The following is a 16,401-nucleotide window of genomic DNA, read 5'->3' as shown; positions in this document are numbered from 1 at the left end:
TTAAATTCTACTGAAAATACCAATGAGTGACTACTGCCATATTTACTTGTGTTTAATACACACCCTTATTATTTAATTGGAAAATTAAAAAGTCAAGTATTCTTATATAACATGCTATGAAATAAATAAAATATAGCTATGAAAAAAAGAAAAGATTATGTAGTATGAGATGTCAAAAGATTAGGCAGGCAGAGTTAGCATTCAGGTGGTATTTTGTAATGGAACCGAGTTCAATAATTTATAGAATCGCGTCTTAATATCGACATCAACAGTTGCAGCTGGAGGACGATAATTTATTCCGCTTTTGTTTTGTTGTTCGGGAGATACATAAATGCTTCAGTAGAGAAATATCCGTGACGTAGGATGCCAACGTACTTTGTTTATGTGCCACAAAGAATCTTTGTATCAACATCACATGCTTTCCCAGTTCGAGGGTTGCTGTAAATATACATGTTTACATGCCCTCTGGTCTTTCAGAGTCTAGTTTTAAAATGAAGTTTACTTGCTTCTATGGCAATAACTGTTTTTTAATGTCCTCCACATACAGGGTTATTCATAATTCCCTGAGACATTACAAAAAATCGCTAGACTTGAATGGTGCAATGGATGGTAACATAGGACGTGCCGATAGAATGAGAAACTATCCAAGTTTATTTTGCATGCCTCATTAATGCAGTGAACACATTCAGGTACTGGAACAACAATATTGGGGAAAATTATGGGCAATTACCCCATGTGATCGGCAATATTATTATTTCTCTTTGGGCTACAGACAGCAACAGTAGTGAATCCTCAATCGACAGTAGCAATAGCCACCATGACTCGGAATTAGATCATTCCGACACATCATAAATGGCACGACCACCTGCAGAAAATAAACTGTTGTTAATTTTTTCAGAATGGATAATATCGTCAAATTGTTTTACTAGGGTGTTTATATCGTTATTTTTGTCGCAAGGTATTTGACTCCACCACGTCGCTTACCGGCCTAGATAACGATCAGTGCCAGAGTTCGCCAACAACAAGTTTTACCAACATACCAATTATTAATACTAATATCGGTTCTGTCATAGGTGTTGGGGGAAATCATTCACTCGCCACATGACAGCGCAGCAGTAGTGTAGTTACTTGAAAGAAGTGCACGCAAATCACGGAAGACGTCACTAGTAGTAGTGGATGGGCGGTACGATCTTCAAAAATTTGAACCAGTGACAACATTGCTTGTGGTATTTACGTTGGTATCTGTGTTGAAACCAATGATCTGCTGATCCTATAAAGAGCTGAGTAATAGGCGCGAACGACGCAAAAGAATCAGCTGTTTACGAGACGAGAGCGTGTACGACGATTGTATTGAAGGTACGATATAACTAAGTTTAAGTTTTTAAAATATTTATATCAATTTGTGTTTGGAAGCAAAGTGAGCCAGTGAAACATTTAAAATACCGTATATTTAAGGGTTTTAATGTAATAACAAGAATTATTCTGTTTTTACGTTTTTTGTAGGTTAAAGCATAACGAGTGAATATGTCCAGGCATGTAATGTTGCAAACAAAGCTACCATGACAGTTTTTTATTATTACAGGTTTGGAAAGGTGTTTTGGTATGAATTTACAGCGGACTGTTTATGCATGTGAGGGTGTTACGAATTTGTGCATTTCATAATATTCTAACGAGATATGTCTTCGAGTGTGGTGCTGGAGAAATGGACAGTCTTTGAAAACTGTTCAAGGAAATGTTCGGATCTAAGAAGGATGAAATTACCAGTGCAGTATATTTACACAATGAGGAAATGAAAGTCACCTTGTGTTGGAATAGTGAAATATAGGCTTGAACAGCTGGGATGGGAATACATATAGAATTGTGGTGGGGGAAGTGACATGAGATTGGAGATAAAATTGACATAGTTATCAGGAAGATTTGAAGATTGGGGGGGGGGGGGGGGTTGGAAGTGGCTCAGGATCGTATCCAATCGCAGTGTTTCGCTCGATCAAATAAATGCCCAGGTACTCGTGGATGAAACAGAATTTTAATTTTATTCGAGCTAGTACAGTAGATACTTGACGTGAGCAAACCTTGTTCAAATCTGTGTGGCGTGAATTAAGATGAGTTGTGAATTGGAATAGATGAAGTGGGAAGCGGTTGCAACTAAATTTAAGGTTATGTTCCATCACGTGGAGGAATTGAGGAGAACGAGGGAACATTTTGAAACCGGAACACCTTGGATCGAGGAGTTGAGGTACCACAATGAGACGGAGCTATACGCCAATCCGCCCAAGCGTCTACATGGCTTTCAGCAGCGGAACAGCTTTACTAATATACTTTTTTTAGAATCGAATCCGGGACCGCACTAACACGAAGCAGACAATGCGTTCTTTACGTGGGTATGTTTAGGGTTATATAGTCGCTGTTGGTCTATGAGGAAGTTTTCATAGGCGATGTCTGTTTACAATGACAATCTCAAAGTTGATAGTGCGCGACTTCTGACCGGTGGCAAGAAAACACAACACATTTTTCACACGCTAAAGGAGACGTTTACATAAGCAGATGGCTGTCTTCTGGATTATTGCGCTGTGTAGTCTGGTTGAAGTTTACAGACGTTTCAGAGGTCATACTGCCTCCGTAATCAAGGAACGTGGTTCAGATCATAACAGGATTACCAACTATCCTGAGTTTTCATGCATTTGTATAGTTTCTTTGTCTAAATGCCGGGACATTATCGTGATTGGTAACGGAGACAATATGGCGTCGCGTTTAATCAGGAGGTGACAAGAATGCAGTGGTGGGTGGAAGATTGCGTTATTATCAGCTGAGATTTATCTTTCGAAAAGAAGTTTCGTAAGTTTGCAGCTTTCATTGAACCTCCAGCAAGTTCATTACAAAGAAGCACACACGCAAGATTTGAGGTTTTCACGGCGGTGAGTACGAAGATGACTGTCTTCTGGGTTGTAGCGCCGTGTAGTCTGGTAGAAGGTTACCAACGTTTCAGAGGTCCCTGCTGCCTCCATCATCAGGGCGACGAGAGACTTTATCGCCTTGATGATGCAAAATCATTCGGGAACCACTGAGGGAGTTTTCATGAAATTTGACATTATTCAGTTTTATTAAAATTCGTCAACACGTTCTATGATTGATTAAAATGGTGTGCAATAACGCACACCTTCTATGAAGATCTACGCGCGAAATTGACGTTGAAAGAGTGGGGAATCTCTTGGATTCCCCATCCAGACACCCTCACACAAACATGTCGCTGAATCCCCCTGATGTCAACACCCCCCCCCACCCCCACCCCCGGAAAAGGGGATTTTTCACAAGGCAACTTTAACGTCAATGTTAATTTATGTCTCGTACAGATGACCTTGAACTTGAGAAAGTTACCTTGGAGTTGTGACTAAAGACTTTTGACTAAATAATCTTTTCATGTGACCTTGTTATAGGCCCAATCAGTGACAGTGTAGATTCCAGCATGCTTACTGCTGAAAATTTGTCTTTTCCATTTTTATTTCCAGGCTGCTTTGTTGTTTTGCTGAAGCTATATGCAGTGCTTAGAGACAGTGGAACACCATTCTCAGGTGTAAACGCCTTTTGTCAATATCTGACGAATGATTCGTAAATTATAAACAAAATTCTCTGCCATGAGAATGAGGGGACATTTGTTTTCTATGGATGTGGGTTCCAAGGTAGGAGCAAATAATGCCTCAGAGCCCCGATGTCTCCTTAGTTTGTTGCTTAGGCAGCAACACTGTAGGACGTGAGCAGGTTGTCCTTGCAGTATGTCGAGCACCTGTGCGGACTTCTTGCAGGTGTCCATTCGTGGCCTCGAACCGGCAGAAGTATATTTGCCCATAACATAGATCTATCGAACGTCTGTTGGCCCCTGCATTTCTCACACTTTGCGTGTCATTCGGCCTTCTACCACCGCAATCCGCGTCTCAAACTCCCGATGTTCAACTTGCAGGCCGTTTTTAGTTGCTTCTGTGTCTCGTCGCGTCTTTTCTAAGTTCTTCTAGCTCTCCTCACGGTCACAGTCAACACTAGATTGCCATGAGCGTACCTTCCACTTGACAGTCAGTTCTTCCCCCACTTCCTTTGGCCCAGTATTTATAGAACCTAACCTAACCTAACCTAACCTAACCTAACCTAACCTGTCCTAACCTAACCTAACCTGTCCTAACCTCTCCTAGCCTGTCCTAACCTAACCTAACCTGTCCTAACCTCTCCTAACCTGTCCTAACCTAACCTAATATTTTATTTTCCGTCTATACACAAACTTAAAATAATGTTGTTTAAAATTACTTAAAATTATAACATTCTCAGTAGATACTGCATCTTGTTACATTTTTTGTATCGACGACATGTTTCAATGTGTATTACATCATCATCAGGTCTATCAATTTTAATATATTTTAAAAATTGTTGTACATTTTGCGTTGCTGGTTATTTTGCTTTGTTTAATTTTTAGTTTTTTGTCTCTTCCTTTAAATTTGGTGGTTGTACTTGGATGTTTTATATCTGTAAAATTAATTTTCAAATCGTGATTATGGATATTGACATAGGAAATACAATAATTTGAAAATTAATTTTACAGATATAAAACATCCAAGTACAACCTCCAAATTTAAAGGAAGAGACAAAAAACTCAAAATTAAACAAAGCAAAATAACCAATATACGCAACGCAAAATGTACAACAATTTTTAAAATATATTAAAATTGATAGACCTGATGATGATGTAATACACATTGAAACATGTCGTCGATACAAAAAATGTAACAAGATGCAGTATCTACTGAGAATGTTATAATTTTAAGTAATTTTAAACAACATTATTTTAAGTTTGTGTATAGACGGAAAATAAAATATTGGATCAATAAAACACAAACATGACGCAATTAAGATATAAACTAACCTAACCTGTCCTAACCTAACCTAACCTAACCTAACCTAACCTTGCTTGGAATTACAAGATTATAGTCTGAGCTTTGAAATTGCGCAATTTAGTTTGGGACTACTGGCAAAAATTGTTATAAGATGTGACACAGACATGTAGTATGGACATTTTGCTGGTTGGCTGCTTCAAACTGTATACACTGTTGGGGAGGGGCGGGGGGGGATGAGGGAACTTAAAGTCTGAATCCCACGAGATCATATGCTAATTGCTGAAATCTGCTTTAATGTTTTTACAGGTATTTGTTCTTTGTTGACGGGATGTATAATTTAGTACTGGTTGTCCTGGTCACTGCACTGTGCGTGGACTCGCTGACAGTGTATGGCTCCCACAACACCTTTTTGTTTAACACGTTCGATCAGGAGGAAGAGGACAATGTCATTGATAGCAAGAAGGAACCTCCTCCGCACTCAGAAGTAGCTAAGATGGCACGCTACATAGTTCATAACTCAGGTAGAAGATAACGAATTGTGAGATTTGTCCTTAGCCATATCAGGCCAATCAAAGGTCGGAGTAATTTAATGTATGTGTTCACAAATTCCCTTTTTCTTTGAGGTTTTCTGAGAAATTTCTGAACTCATTTCTTTCATATATGTGGAAGAAGTCATAAGAAAGTAAACTCTTTGAACAATAAATTTGTTTTCTGGCAGTGATTGAATTTGTCTTTTTCTGAAAGTTTTCAATATTTGTTGGGAGTTTCATGTATGAAACCACAAATCAAATTTATTCTGGCTGCAGTGTGTGGACACTGACAATTATTTGATTTCAGTTCAGCCGTCGTATGCTGTTCTTTTTGGTAGTTTAGTGAAAGTAATTTTAGATTTTGCACTTCGATATGTTTAAAATGAGAATGATGATTACGGTTGACTGCATTTAATGCACCAGACCCGTTACAACAGTAAAATAACTTGGTACGTGTAAGGAAGCATCTAAGTTCTTTTTAATTGTGCTAATATGCGCACCATGATTTACACGAAAAATGTCTCGGCAATACTGAAATTCCTCCCATGTGCACTGTATTATCGCTGCATCAACTTGAGTGAATGCATGTGTGATCTGGTCTCTTAGCACCGATAAGGCTATGACATTTATGGTCTGCGAACGCAGTCTTTGACGAAATCTCATAAAACCAAGTCCAGAGGTGACCAGTCTGGGGGGTCTTTTCAGCCGAGGTTATCAGTCTTCTGCACCCTATTCAACTTTCAGGCAGCTGATTATTGAAAAACACTCTCATAACCTTGTGAAAATGGGGCAGTGCTCTAGGAAGACTAAATGTTCAGCAAAGTCCTCCTTCAACTGGGGCCATAACAGCTGCTTTACCATATCTACGAATGTAGTACTGGTGACAACAGCAGAAAGAAGAAAGGACCATCTTTGCTTTTGATAATTTATTAAACATGTCCACTTTTGAAGATTTCCGTCTTCTGGGTTGTTGTGCTGTGTAGTCTGGTAGATGTTTACCAACGTTTCAGAGGTCATACTGCCTCCTTCATCAGGGCGATTCTTAGAATGAAGATTTCTGTCTTCTGGGTTGTTGCGCTGTGTAGTCTGGTAGATGTTAACCAACGTTTCAGAGGTTATACTGCCTCCTTCATCAGGGCGATTCTTAGAATGAAGATTTCTGTCTTCTGGGTTGTTGCGCTGTGTAGTCTGGTAGATGTTAACCAACGTTTCAGAGGTTATACTGCCTCCTTCATCAGGGCGATTCTTAGAATGAAGATTTCTGTCTTCTGGGTTGTTGCGCTGTGTAGTCTGGTAGATGTTAACCAACGTTTCAGAGGTTATACTGCCTCCTTCATCAGGGCGATTCTTAGAATGAAGATTTCTGTCTTCTGGGTTGTTGTGCTGTGTAGTCTGGTAGATGTTTACCAACGTTTCAGAGGTCATACTGCCTCCTTCATCAGGGCGATTCTTAGAATGAAGATTTCTGTCTTCTGGGTTGTTGCGCTGTGTAGTCTGGTAGATGTTAACCAACGTTTCAGAGGTTATACTGCCTCCTTCATCAGGGCGATTCTTAGAATGAAGATTTCTGTCTTCTGGGTTGTTGCGCTGTGTAGTCTGGTAGATGTTAACCAACGTTTCAGAGGTCATACTGCCTCCTTCATCAGGGCGATTCTTAGAATGAAGATTTCTGTCTTCTGGGTTGTTGCGCTGTGTAGTCTGGTAGATGTTTACCAACGTTTCAGAGGTCATACTGCCTCCTTCATCAGGGCGATTCTTAGAATGAAGATTTCTGTCTTCTGGGTTGTTGCGCTGTGTAGTCTGGTAGATGTTTACCAACGTTTCAGAGGTCATACTGCCTCCTTCATCAGGGCGATTCTTAGAATGAAGATTTCTGTCTTCTGGGTTGTTGCGCTGTGTAGTCTGGTAGATGTTAACCAACGTTTCAGAGGTTATACTGCCTCCGTCATAAGGGCGATGAGTATGAAGATTTCAGTCTTCTGGGTTGTTGCGTTGTATAGTCTGGTCGATGTTAACCAACGTTTCAGAGGTCATACTGCCTCCGTCATCAGGGCGATGAGTATGAAGATTTCTGTCTTCTGGGTTGTTACGCTGTGTAGTCTGGTAGATATTAACCAACGTTTCAGAGGTCATACTGCCTCCATCATCAGAGTATGAAGATTTCTGTCTTCTGGGTTGTTGCGCTGTGTAGTCTGGTCGATGTTCACCAACGTTTCAGAGGTCATACTGCCTCCTTCATCAGGGCGATGAGTATGAAGATTTCTGTCTTCTGGGTTGTTGCGCTGTGTAGTCTGGTCGATGTTAACCAACGTTTCAGAGGTCACACTGCCTCCATCATCAGGGCGATGATGTAGGCAGTATGACCTCTGAAACGTTGGTAAACATCTACCAGACTACACAGCGCAACAACCCAGAAGACGGAAATCTTCATACTCACGCTGTGAGAACCTCAAGTCTTACATGTCCAATTTTGTTTGATTCATTCTCAAGTTCAACACTCGCGTGCGGAGTCTTGCTGTTTATAATTCCGCTCAGGTGGAACGTGTAGTCATTGCAGGAGATCGAGTAGGAATCAAGTGTCTCGTCTTCTTCCAGATGAGTGATAGCGTTTTTGCAGAAGGCTACCCTTCTCGCCTTATCTTGTAATTTTTGAAGTAAAGTGTCTTGTGATGGACTCTCGAACTGGCGTTCCTCGTATTCTGTGTTGTGCTGGTTCTTTATATTTATATCTCAGGACTTTGAATGAATGCCACTCTTATTTGTTCTGCATGTTGTACACTCATTGATGGATCGCCAGAGCTCTTACTCTTGCGGATACAACCATGGTTCAGAACGCTGTTATACCAGCATGTGTTAGACTCCGTTGAAGTCGAATCTATCCCGTATGATGATTGGAGCTTGCATTGAACTGTAGTCGCTCATGTAGTGGCTCTTGAAACCAAAGACAACATTGTGCCGTTTGTTGTCGGGACACCATTTTAGATTAACAACGGTGGTATTGCTGCAGTGACCAATAAATGAACTACTTCATGTGACTGAATCTTGAAGTGTTTCTCTGCATGTACCAAATTGTGTTGTTGTAACTGCTCTGGTGCATTAAATAAATTAAAGAGGGCAATCAGAACTGGGTGCTGATAGTGTGGTCTAATTGAAATTGAGATATCCCACTGTCGATAAGGCCTGTGAAATTATTACCAATTTGGAATTTGATGATGTTTATTAAAATTGTAAGATTATATATATATATATATATATGAAAGAAATTGCTCTCTTGGGTATCTGAGGTCTCTCCAGATAAAGGGTTAGCGTTGCTGAATGTTGCAGAATGGGCTCTGGTGGCATATAAATCTCAGCAGCTTGTGACAAACGAGTTCCCGATGGGAACTGTACTCTCTGTGAGTGATGGACCATTGGGCAGTGGAAATGGAACACCATATGTATACGTGTCCGAATTGGAGGATGCAATTCAGGACACAGATGTGAGTCTGTTCTATATAGTACAACCGTGTTTGAAGTGTACTGGATATTGATAATTATTGAGAATATAATATAAAAAAAGCTGTGTAGACAGACTGTCAACTTGATGATACTGGTATATAGGTTTATTTCTACGTGTAATTATTTTCAAACTTAAATACCATGATTTTTTATGAATTTTATATATTAAAAGTTTTACTGTGAAGCAATATTCTTTTAGTTACGACATTTGCAGGAACGCATTGAGAAAAGAAGTTACATAAATTTAACAGAATTTTAAGTCAATGAGATACTGATTTTCTCACATTTAAAAGTCATTAGTATTCTTAATTTCATTTACATTCAAGGAAGTATCGACTTGATACGTATCCTGACATTTTGTTATATGACAAAAGTATGTAGAAAGTTCCCCTCTTCTCGTATGGGACACATTTTCTTCGACAATGTCTTCTTGGGCTATCAGCCATGTCATTTGGTTAAAAACTACAAACATTTCAGGGACCATCTCGGTCCCAATCATCAGGGCTCTGATGTAACTGGGTGTCCAGACCATCCTAGTGCCTGTGTTTGAATCCGAGTGCAGGCCAGCGGGGTTAATGGGCAGACTTAAGTTCTTGGCTTCTGGATTGTTTTATCTCTATATTGCTCGACTGCGTCTATTACTGGGTACTGGGACCCACTGAGATTGAAGCCACCGTCTGTGTTAAAGTTTTTTGGGCTGTGTGTTTGGTGAATCTTTGTTGGATAAACTTAATAATAATATTGGGTTATTTTGGGATACATGAACATAGCCATGGGAAGTTATAGTAAATAAATATAAGAAAATGCATGGAACAGGTTTATATTTTTGACGAGCTAAGCGTCTGTGTTTCAGAAAGACTCGAGGTGCTCCCTGACTATGACCCTGGCTGAGGGGAGTTATTGCAAGGAGAAGAAGCTCGACCCTCAATACCCCACTTGTCCACAAGTTACGCTCGTTGGGAGAATAGAGAGGGTGAGTTTTTTCCTTCTATTTATTACTTTAAACGCAGAAAATATTCGCTGTTCAGTAGAATGGTGAGAGGATGTAGTGGATATTCAGGGAGATCTTAAGCCCCATTTGTGATAAATGAACACACAAATCCTCTAAAAATATAGGCGTACCGTTGCTCTTTTCTTTTGAAAACTGACCATTTACTTGTTTAATGTAAATTTATATCATATAATTCTGCTGATACCTGTATCTTGCTAATTGCTTGTGGAAGCAACAATATCCACATTAATTAACACAACATAACGAAGGAAAGGGGAGAGAATATCCATGTCATGTGGTTGATAACGTGTAGAGTCTGATGCTTTTGGAACCAGGTGTACGACCTTATTACTAGGAGGAAATACAATTCTGTTGCCTTTACACTTAGGCAGGGGCCATAATAACTGGAGATAATAACTTTTTAGATGTGGCATTTAAATTCCTATCACCTGTGTGCATGTACAGATTTAATTGGAATTTAAAACGTCTCGAAGCACAGCGTGTTACAAAATATACCAAATTTATTACATTTTTTAAAATTAAAAACTCAAAACAAAAATTCTGTTTTTGAGAGTGAACTCATTTACCTGCACGTAAAGTTTTGTAATAATCAGCCTTTATATGCATGCACGCTTTAAGTTCATTTTTAGTTATTTTTTATTATTTTCCATGTTTTTACTGATCATGATTCGCATATATCCTCACGCTACATGTCTTGGGAGTCAACTCTACTTGACTTAGAACTGCTGCAGGAATGTATTTTTAGTCTGCCAAGGATTGTAGTGAAATGAATACAATCTTTCTAAGAGTCTTTTGCCGGTGGTCTGATTACAGAAGAGTTTATTAACAACGAGTAGTCTCAAATTATTATTATATTATTAAGTGTTCTGTCTGACGACAGGTCCATATGAACAGGATCCTTCCATCCTTTTCTCGGACTGGGACCTGTTCATATACGTTCTTGGCAGATGATCCAGAAGTGGTTTGCCATTGCCTTCTTCTGTGTGTGAATGGAGTAATTGTTGGGATGCCACGGAGGAAAACTCCGTGTTGCCTAGACCACGGCCTTGCCCAACACAAAGTTATAAATTCGGGCACCGCCGGGAATCGAACCCGAGACCCCAGGATTACAAGGCCAGCGTTCTAACCGCTAGACCACCTCATCTTATTATTATTATTTAGGGTGGCTTAAGGCATACAGGTTCATATTTGGAATAAACCACTCTAGCATCACATGAATGGAAAACAACGTAGGAAAATCATCTCAGTTGTGACTCGGTCCGCTCCAGCTGGAGTCAGACGACAGAACAGTGTATTTCATTTGAATCAAAGACTTTGACTCTGTCGTATGAAGTAAATTTCATTCCAGTCTTACCAATGTGACAGACTTCATTTGAGGCTTCGTATTCACTTGGAAATGTACAGTGTGTGCAGTGTTTGTTCGCAAGAAAAGATTATTCAAACGGCTAAGCAGTCAGTGTCAAAATAACTTCATGCTACGTGTGTTGATGCAAGAACAGTTTGGATGATACCACCCCAAGTTACATTCATAGCGGTATCTAAGTGCAGAGAACCCACAGACAGTCCATCAGTTTCCTCGTCACACACCTGGCAAAAGACGGAATGTGGGACCCCACGTAAATAAGGAGTCTGCTACATACTGCGTTTTCATTGTTTCTGGAATGACACTTGCACGGAACATCGGACTGTGAATGAAGTCTAGTAATTCCAAAGGAGGGGGGTAAACATTACCCAACCCCACATGAAATCTGTGACTAGGATGATGACAAAATGATACCACCTGCACTTGAATTCAAGGGGTGTCTAAGTTGGTACAACAGTCAGACTATCCCAACAGAGGTGTTGATCAGTTCACTGCTGAAACCATGCAGAAGACAGAATGTGGCACCCCGCATCTACAAAGACTCTAATCCATTCAAAGAATGGCAGTGCTGCTGACTACGACAGACTATGGACCGTCGTCATGTGATGCCAAAAACAGAACATAGATATTTCCAAGTTGCTGTCATGTGAAACTTGATTGAAATTGCTCGTTTTCATTGTCCCATTGCGTTCCAGCTGCCGTAGACTTGACAAGAGCCAATTTCAGTAAACCGTGGCCAATTCATTCCTTCAAAGTGAATTATCATGCCGGTTTCACACGGAAGAGGGTGCAAGTAAAATGCGACGAGAGTTATGGGGTTGTGTATCGGTGTTTCAAGAAGTACCACAAAAATACCAAATGTGACTTACTGAGGAGTGCTATTAGTTTTAGAAGCCCCAAAAAGTATTTTGTCAAACATTCATGTGAACCAGCTAAATAACTAGTTAATTAGTAGCGTGTGTGGTTGCTGGATAAAGATCTTAGCCTATGTATTGCCTTTCCCTTCTGATTATCACAGGTTAAAAATGGTACAACAGAAGAGGCGTTTGCACAAGAAGCGCTGTTTAGCCGTCATCCTTCAATGAAAACATGGCCAAAAGGTACGTAAGGATTTCTTTTCATATTCTTCAGTGGTGGAAATAGTTGCAAAAACTTATTTCAATGTATTGACAGAGAATTTGGCTTCGAAGAACTGAGGCAAGTACAAAAAATCTTCAGTAGAGGATATCAACAGCTAAAATACAGGGTAAGTCAAAAGTAGCTGTACAACTTTGGAGGACTATAACTGTGTTACCTGCGGCCAAAATGTGTTGATATCAGCAGATATCTGTAGAGCGTAGCCTCAGGTTTCGTTTGATTGTTGTAGTTTTTCACATTGCTATTGAGAGCGCTTGTGAATTGCGGAAAACAAAATGGAGATTTATAGTGGCTTGGAAAGAGTCCGGCAGTGACCGGGCCTGGGAGACACTTGGTCAGATAGATCGGGCGAAGAGAATTTTGAAAAAATTAAAAATTATCAAAATATTAAAAAATGTTGGAAATTGTTCAAAAAGCGCACAAAACAAAGAATTTTTGAAAAATTCCACTTTCAAAATTTTTTCAAAAATTTCAAAAAAATTTTGATTTTGAGCGCTTTTCAGACAATTTCCAGCATTTTTCGATTTTTTGAAAAAACTGTAATTTTCCTTCAAAATTCTCCCCACCCGATGCCTGCCAGCCTCTGTGTCCGACGGGGCCTGTCTGTGACGTATCATCTCAGTGACGGACTCAGACCATGGTGCACCCAGTCTCTAGACCGTATGGTCTCTCTATAACCCTGTATCTTACGCGCCCTCGTTGCAAAGAATGCTTCCGGTGGAGACCGTGTGAGGCATAGACGTCCACCAGGAACTGTGAGGCAGAGGTCGAGTCCGCCAGAGACCTTGTGAGGAAGACTGTGTAAGGCAGAGAGCTGGTGAGGCTGTGAACGAGTCATGCAGAGACGTGCTGTGGCAGAGACGAGTTCTAGCAGGAAGCTTTTCTAGTGTGTTCTGGTGAAGCGAATTTTGAAAATTTTCGAAAAAACAAAATCTCGTCAATCCCGGACAATGACAGACACTTTCTGCGTTGTCCGGTGTGTTACGAGCATGGTGTATACCGGACACTGTCTCTGACGCGACCTGACTGTGCCTCTCCCAGTCTCTGCTGGATGTTGTCTGCCGTAGAATGTCTCTGGCCGTCGCGGTCTCTGGCAGTCCGAGTGTGTGGTTAAACGACTATGAAAGTTCGAAAAATTTTCAAAATGTTTTAAAAAATTGAAAAAGGTCGTAAATGTCATAAAAAGCATATTAAACGAAAATTTTTCAAAATTTCTGAATTTTTTTGAAGTTTAAATTTTTCAAAAATTTTCCGTTTTGTGAGCTTTTTGTACATTTTGCAGCAATTTTTGGTTTTTTGAATTTTCTTGTAAAAATTTGTGAGTTTTTTCAAAAATCTCTGATCAAAATTTCCTGGATCTTGTCTCTGTCGGACAGGGTTATGCCGGGCATGATTTCTGTCGGTCCCGGCCTCTGCTGAGTGACTGCTAGGCTAGGCTAAACTTGGCGAGATTTCGCTAGGCTTTCATTAGGTAGGTTTGTCTTGACTTTGTTAGGCTTGGGTTTGTTGTGGTGATTCTTAGTTTGGCTAGGCTAAGATACAGTTTGCTATCCTTAACTAGCGTTGGCTCTGCTTGTCTTGGCTTGCCGATTATGTAGTTTTTCCTGACAAAAATATACATGAATAGGGATGCCTGATTCATATGAGTAACTGCAGGCTGACTCCAACCACTGACCATTTGACCTTGATGAAAATGCAAGCATTGAGTTTTCAATTAATATCCCATTGTATATTCCCTGAAAGGTTTGTATTTCTTATTTTTAAAGGTCTATGGTTACCGTCTTTGGTTTTTTTCACACCTAGACAGTGGTGAGGACTGCATTTATGGAGTGGGAGGGATTATTACATTAGTCAGTGACAGAATAATAAACAAGAAAGTGTTGAAGATGGATGTCTTCTGTGTTGCTGCACCGTGTAGTCTAGTAAAAGTTTACCCTGCCAGACTACATGGCGCAAAAACCCAGAAGACATCCAGCCATCTTCACACTCACCGCTGTGAAAACCTCAAATCCTTCTCAGAAAATGTTGGTCTGTAGAGGGGTCTACAGATGCATGTGGACCCCGAACCATGATGGCAGGCTGGTGTTCTTCACATTATCAAATTTTTATCTTTGGCAGAGATGATAGTTGATTATTCTGTGAACAGAAAAATCCATGAACAGTTTTTACTGCTGATTGAACCGAGAACCCTCCATATGAGTCTTATGCTGAGACCACACAGTACCCATCAGAAATTTTCTGAACCCTTGAAAGAGCATATAAAAATGTTCGAAAAGTACTGTTGTCAGTTTCCTGCCACTTGAATATGTTGAGTTATATTTTCTGAAATAGACGCTCATCCTGTCTGCTCGTTACGGGAATTTAGGTTTAAGTCCTGGGACTAATACACTGCTTCTTATTGCAGACCACAACTTTTTCTTCATGAAGCTCAGCATAGAACGTGTCATGATAGTGGATTACTTTGGCGGACCAATCTATGTTGATGTGGATGACTACTTCAATGTGACACCATAACCTTTTCATAGCCTGCTTGTTATCAGCACTGGAACAGCATGGCGACTCCTCTGTTAACAGCAATAGCGGGAATGTAGGAAAGAAAAATTATATAACGTAAAAGTACAAATGCCAACTTCCTGCTCACACTCCCCCCCCCCCCCCCCCCGTCTCTTCTTTAGATAATTCTGCATATAACGTGTAGATTGTTTTGTGGTACACAGTCAAGTATATTTATTGGAGTGCTCTGCGTACAAAATTTTATCAACTATAAACCTGCCATTCTGCTCGCTCGCTAACATGAAATCCTACATAGAACGAAAAATTATTTTACACAAAAGTTGCAGTTATTAATGAGACATATTTTATTTTTGGTGGGTTACGTGATTACTTTGATATTTTGAATACTGTGGAAACTTTCTACACGTTACATGATTGGGTGTTTTAATTTGGGTCTGTCACAATGCAACAAAGCAAGATGCCTCGATTGATTTATCACCCATCTTGCTTTGCTGTGCTGAAGAGATGAAGACGGTAACTGATTCAGTGAAATGCTTTGGAAAGTTGTGTCTGTATGCTTAAATATTTATTACTGTTTTATTGTTATTTGCATAGTTATAATAAACATGATGCAACGATGAAGACTCTTAACTTTGATACCTCACTTGTAATCATCAAGATACTGAAATTTGAGTTTTCCATGGCTGCTTAGTGTCACTGTCATGAAGAAACTGGTCCATATGTAAAAACGTAGGTGAAACTAAGTAAATGAGCACATCATGACATAAAAGACTGCATGAAAGACTGACTTTCAATGAATGTTAATCAAAGTCCACAGTCGTCTTCGCCTGTCTCGCATTGTCCGCATTACGAAATGTTGTAGGCCAACTGATATGTTGATCACTTCCCAAAGATTCATATCCAACCCTTAACCTGTGATGACACACGGACATTTTGGTCCAGGGATTAAATTGTTCAGTTGAAGTATAGACAGTTTTTCTTTTGCTAGAAAACCTTACCTTCTGAGACAATTGTCTAATGGCAACTGAACAATTGGGGGCATGCATATCTTGATATGCCTGATTACTAAAAGATTACTATATTTGCTTCTGCTGAAGCTACAAATTTCTAGATTTCAAATGCTCTTTACACTTTAGCATAAGTGCACAGAACACCTTATGAGCCCATCCCTCTCTGTCACATTGTTCAGCTAACCTCCATTGACTCTACACCTAGGAACTGGGCAAACCCAGGACTTTATTATTATTATTGTTTATTATTGACTGCAAATGGGTTTTTACCTGGTGGCAGTGGTCCTACAATAAGACAAAACAATGAGACACAAAAGAACAATGAGATACAACAAAACAATAAGACACAACAGAACAATATCTACTGTGTGTCTGACGAACGCAGTCGTTACCTTACACGACCTCTGACGTGCAGTCACTGAAAAGCCCAGGTGCAGCAGAGATCCAGACGGGCAGACAC

General features: G+C 39.9%; 1 protein-coding gene across 2 annotated transcripts; it reads left to right on the top strand.

Moving 5' to 3' along the window:
• Positions 1-1,199: 1,199 nt before the first annotated feature.
• Positions 1,200-15,552, top strand: CREG (Cellular Repressor of E1A-stimulated Genes). 2 transcript variants are annotated; one of them, XM_022063608.2, is made up of 6 exons: positions 1,200-1,356; positions 5,184-5,398; positions 8,732-8,886; positions 9,759-9,878; positions 12,299-12,380; positions 14,822-15,552. In XM_022063608.2, exons 2-6 carry the CDS (start codon positions 5,206-5,208, stop codon positions 14,929-14,931), a joined length of 660 nt encoding a protein of 219 aa, XP_021919300.1. In that variant the 5' UTR covers positions 1,200-1,356; positions 5,184-5,205; the 3' UTR covers positions 14,932-15,552. The 2 variants fall into 2 exon arrangements, with proteins under 2 accessions (XP_021919300.1, XP_021919301.1); XM_022063609.2 differs by lacking the exon at positions 1,200-1,356 and adding an exon at positions 2,652-2,915.
• The last annotated feature ends 849 nt before the right edge of the window (positions 15,553-16,401 follow it).

Source organism: Zootermopsis nevadensis, unplaced genomic scaffold (genome assembly GCF_977971745.1).
Source record: "Zootermopsis nevadensis isolate Lab colony 2312 unplaced genomic scaffold, Znev_1.0 Znev_ptg000028l, whole genome shotgun sequence".
Taxonomy (NCBI): Eukaryota; Metazoa; Arthropoda; class Insecta; order Blattodea; family Termopsidae; genus Zootermopsis; species Zootermopsis nevadensis.
Note: the sequence above shows the minus strand (reverse complement) of the source record. Positions and strands in the feature narration are given on the sequence as shown.

Coding starts and splice junctions, on each gene's coding strand:
- CREG (XM_022063608.2), top strand. CDS start 5,206: ATGTATAATTTAGTACTGGTTGTCCTGGTCACTGCACTGTGCGTGGAC. Junction 8,887..9,758: donor ATGCAATTCAGGACACAGAT/GTGAGTCTGTTC, acceptor TCTGTGTTTCAG/AAAGACTCGAGGTGCTCCCT. Junction 9,879..12,298: donor TCGTTGGGAGAATAGAGAGG/GTGAGTTTTTTC, acceptor TGATTATCACAG/GTTAAAAATGGTACAACAGA.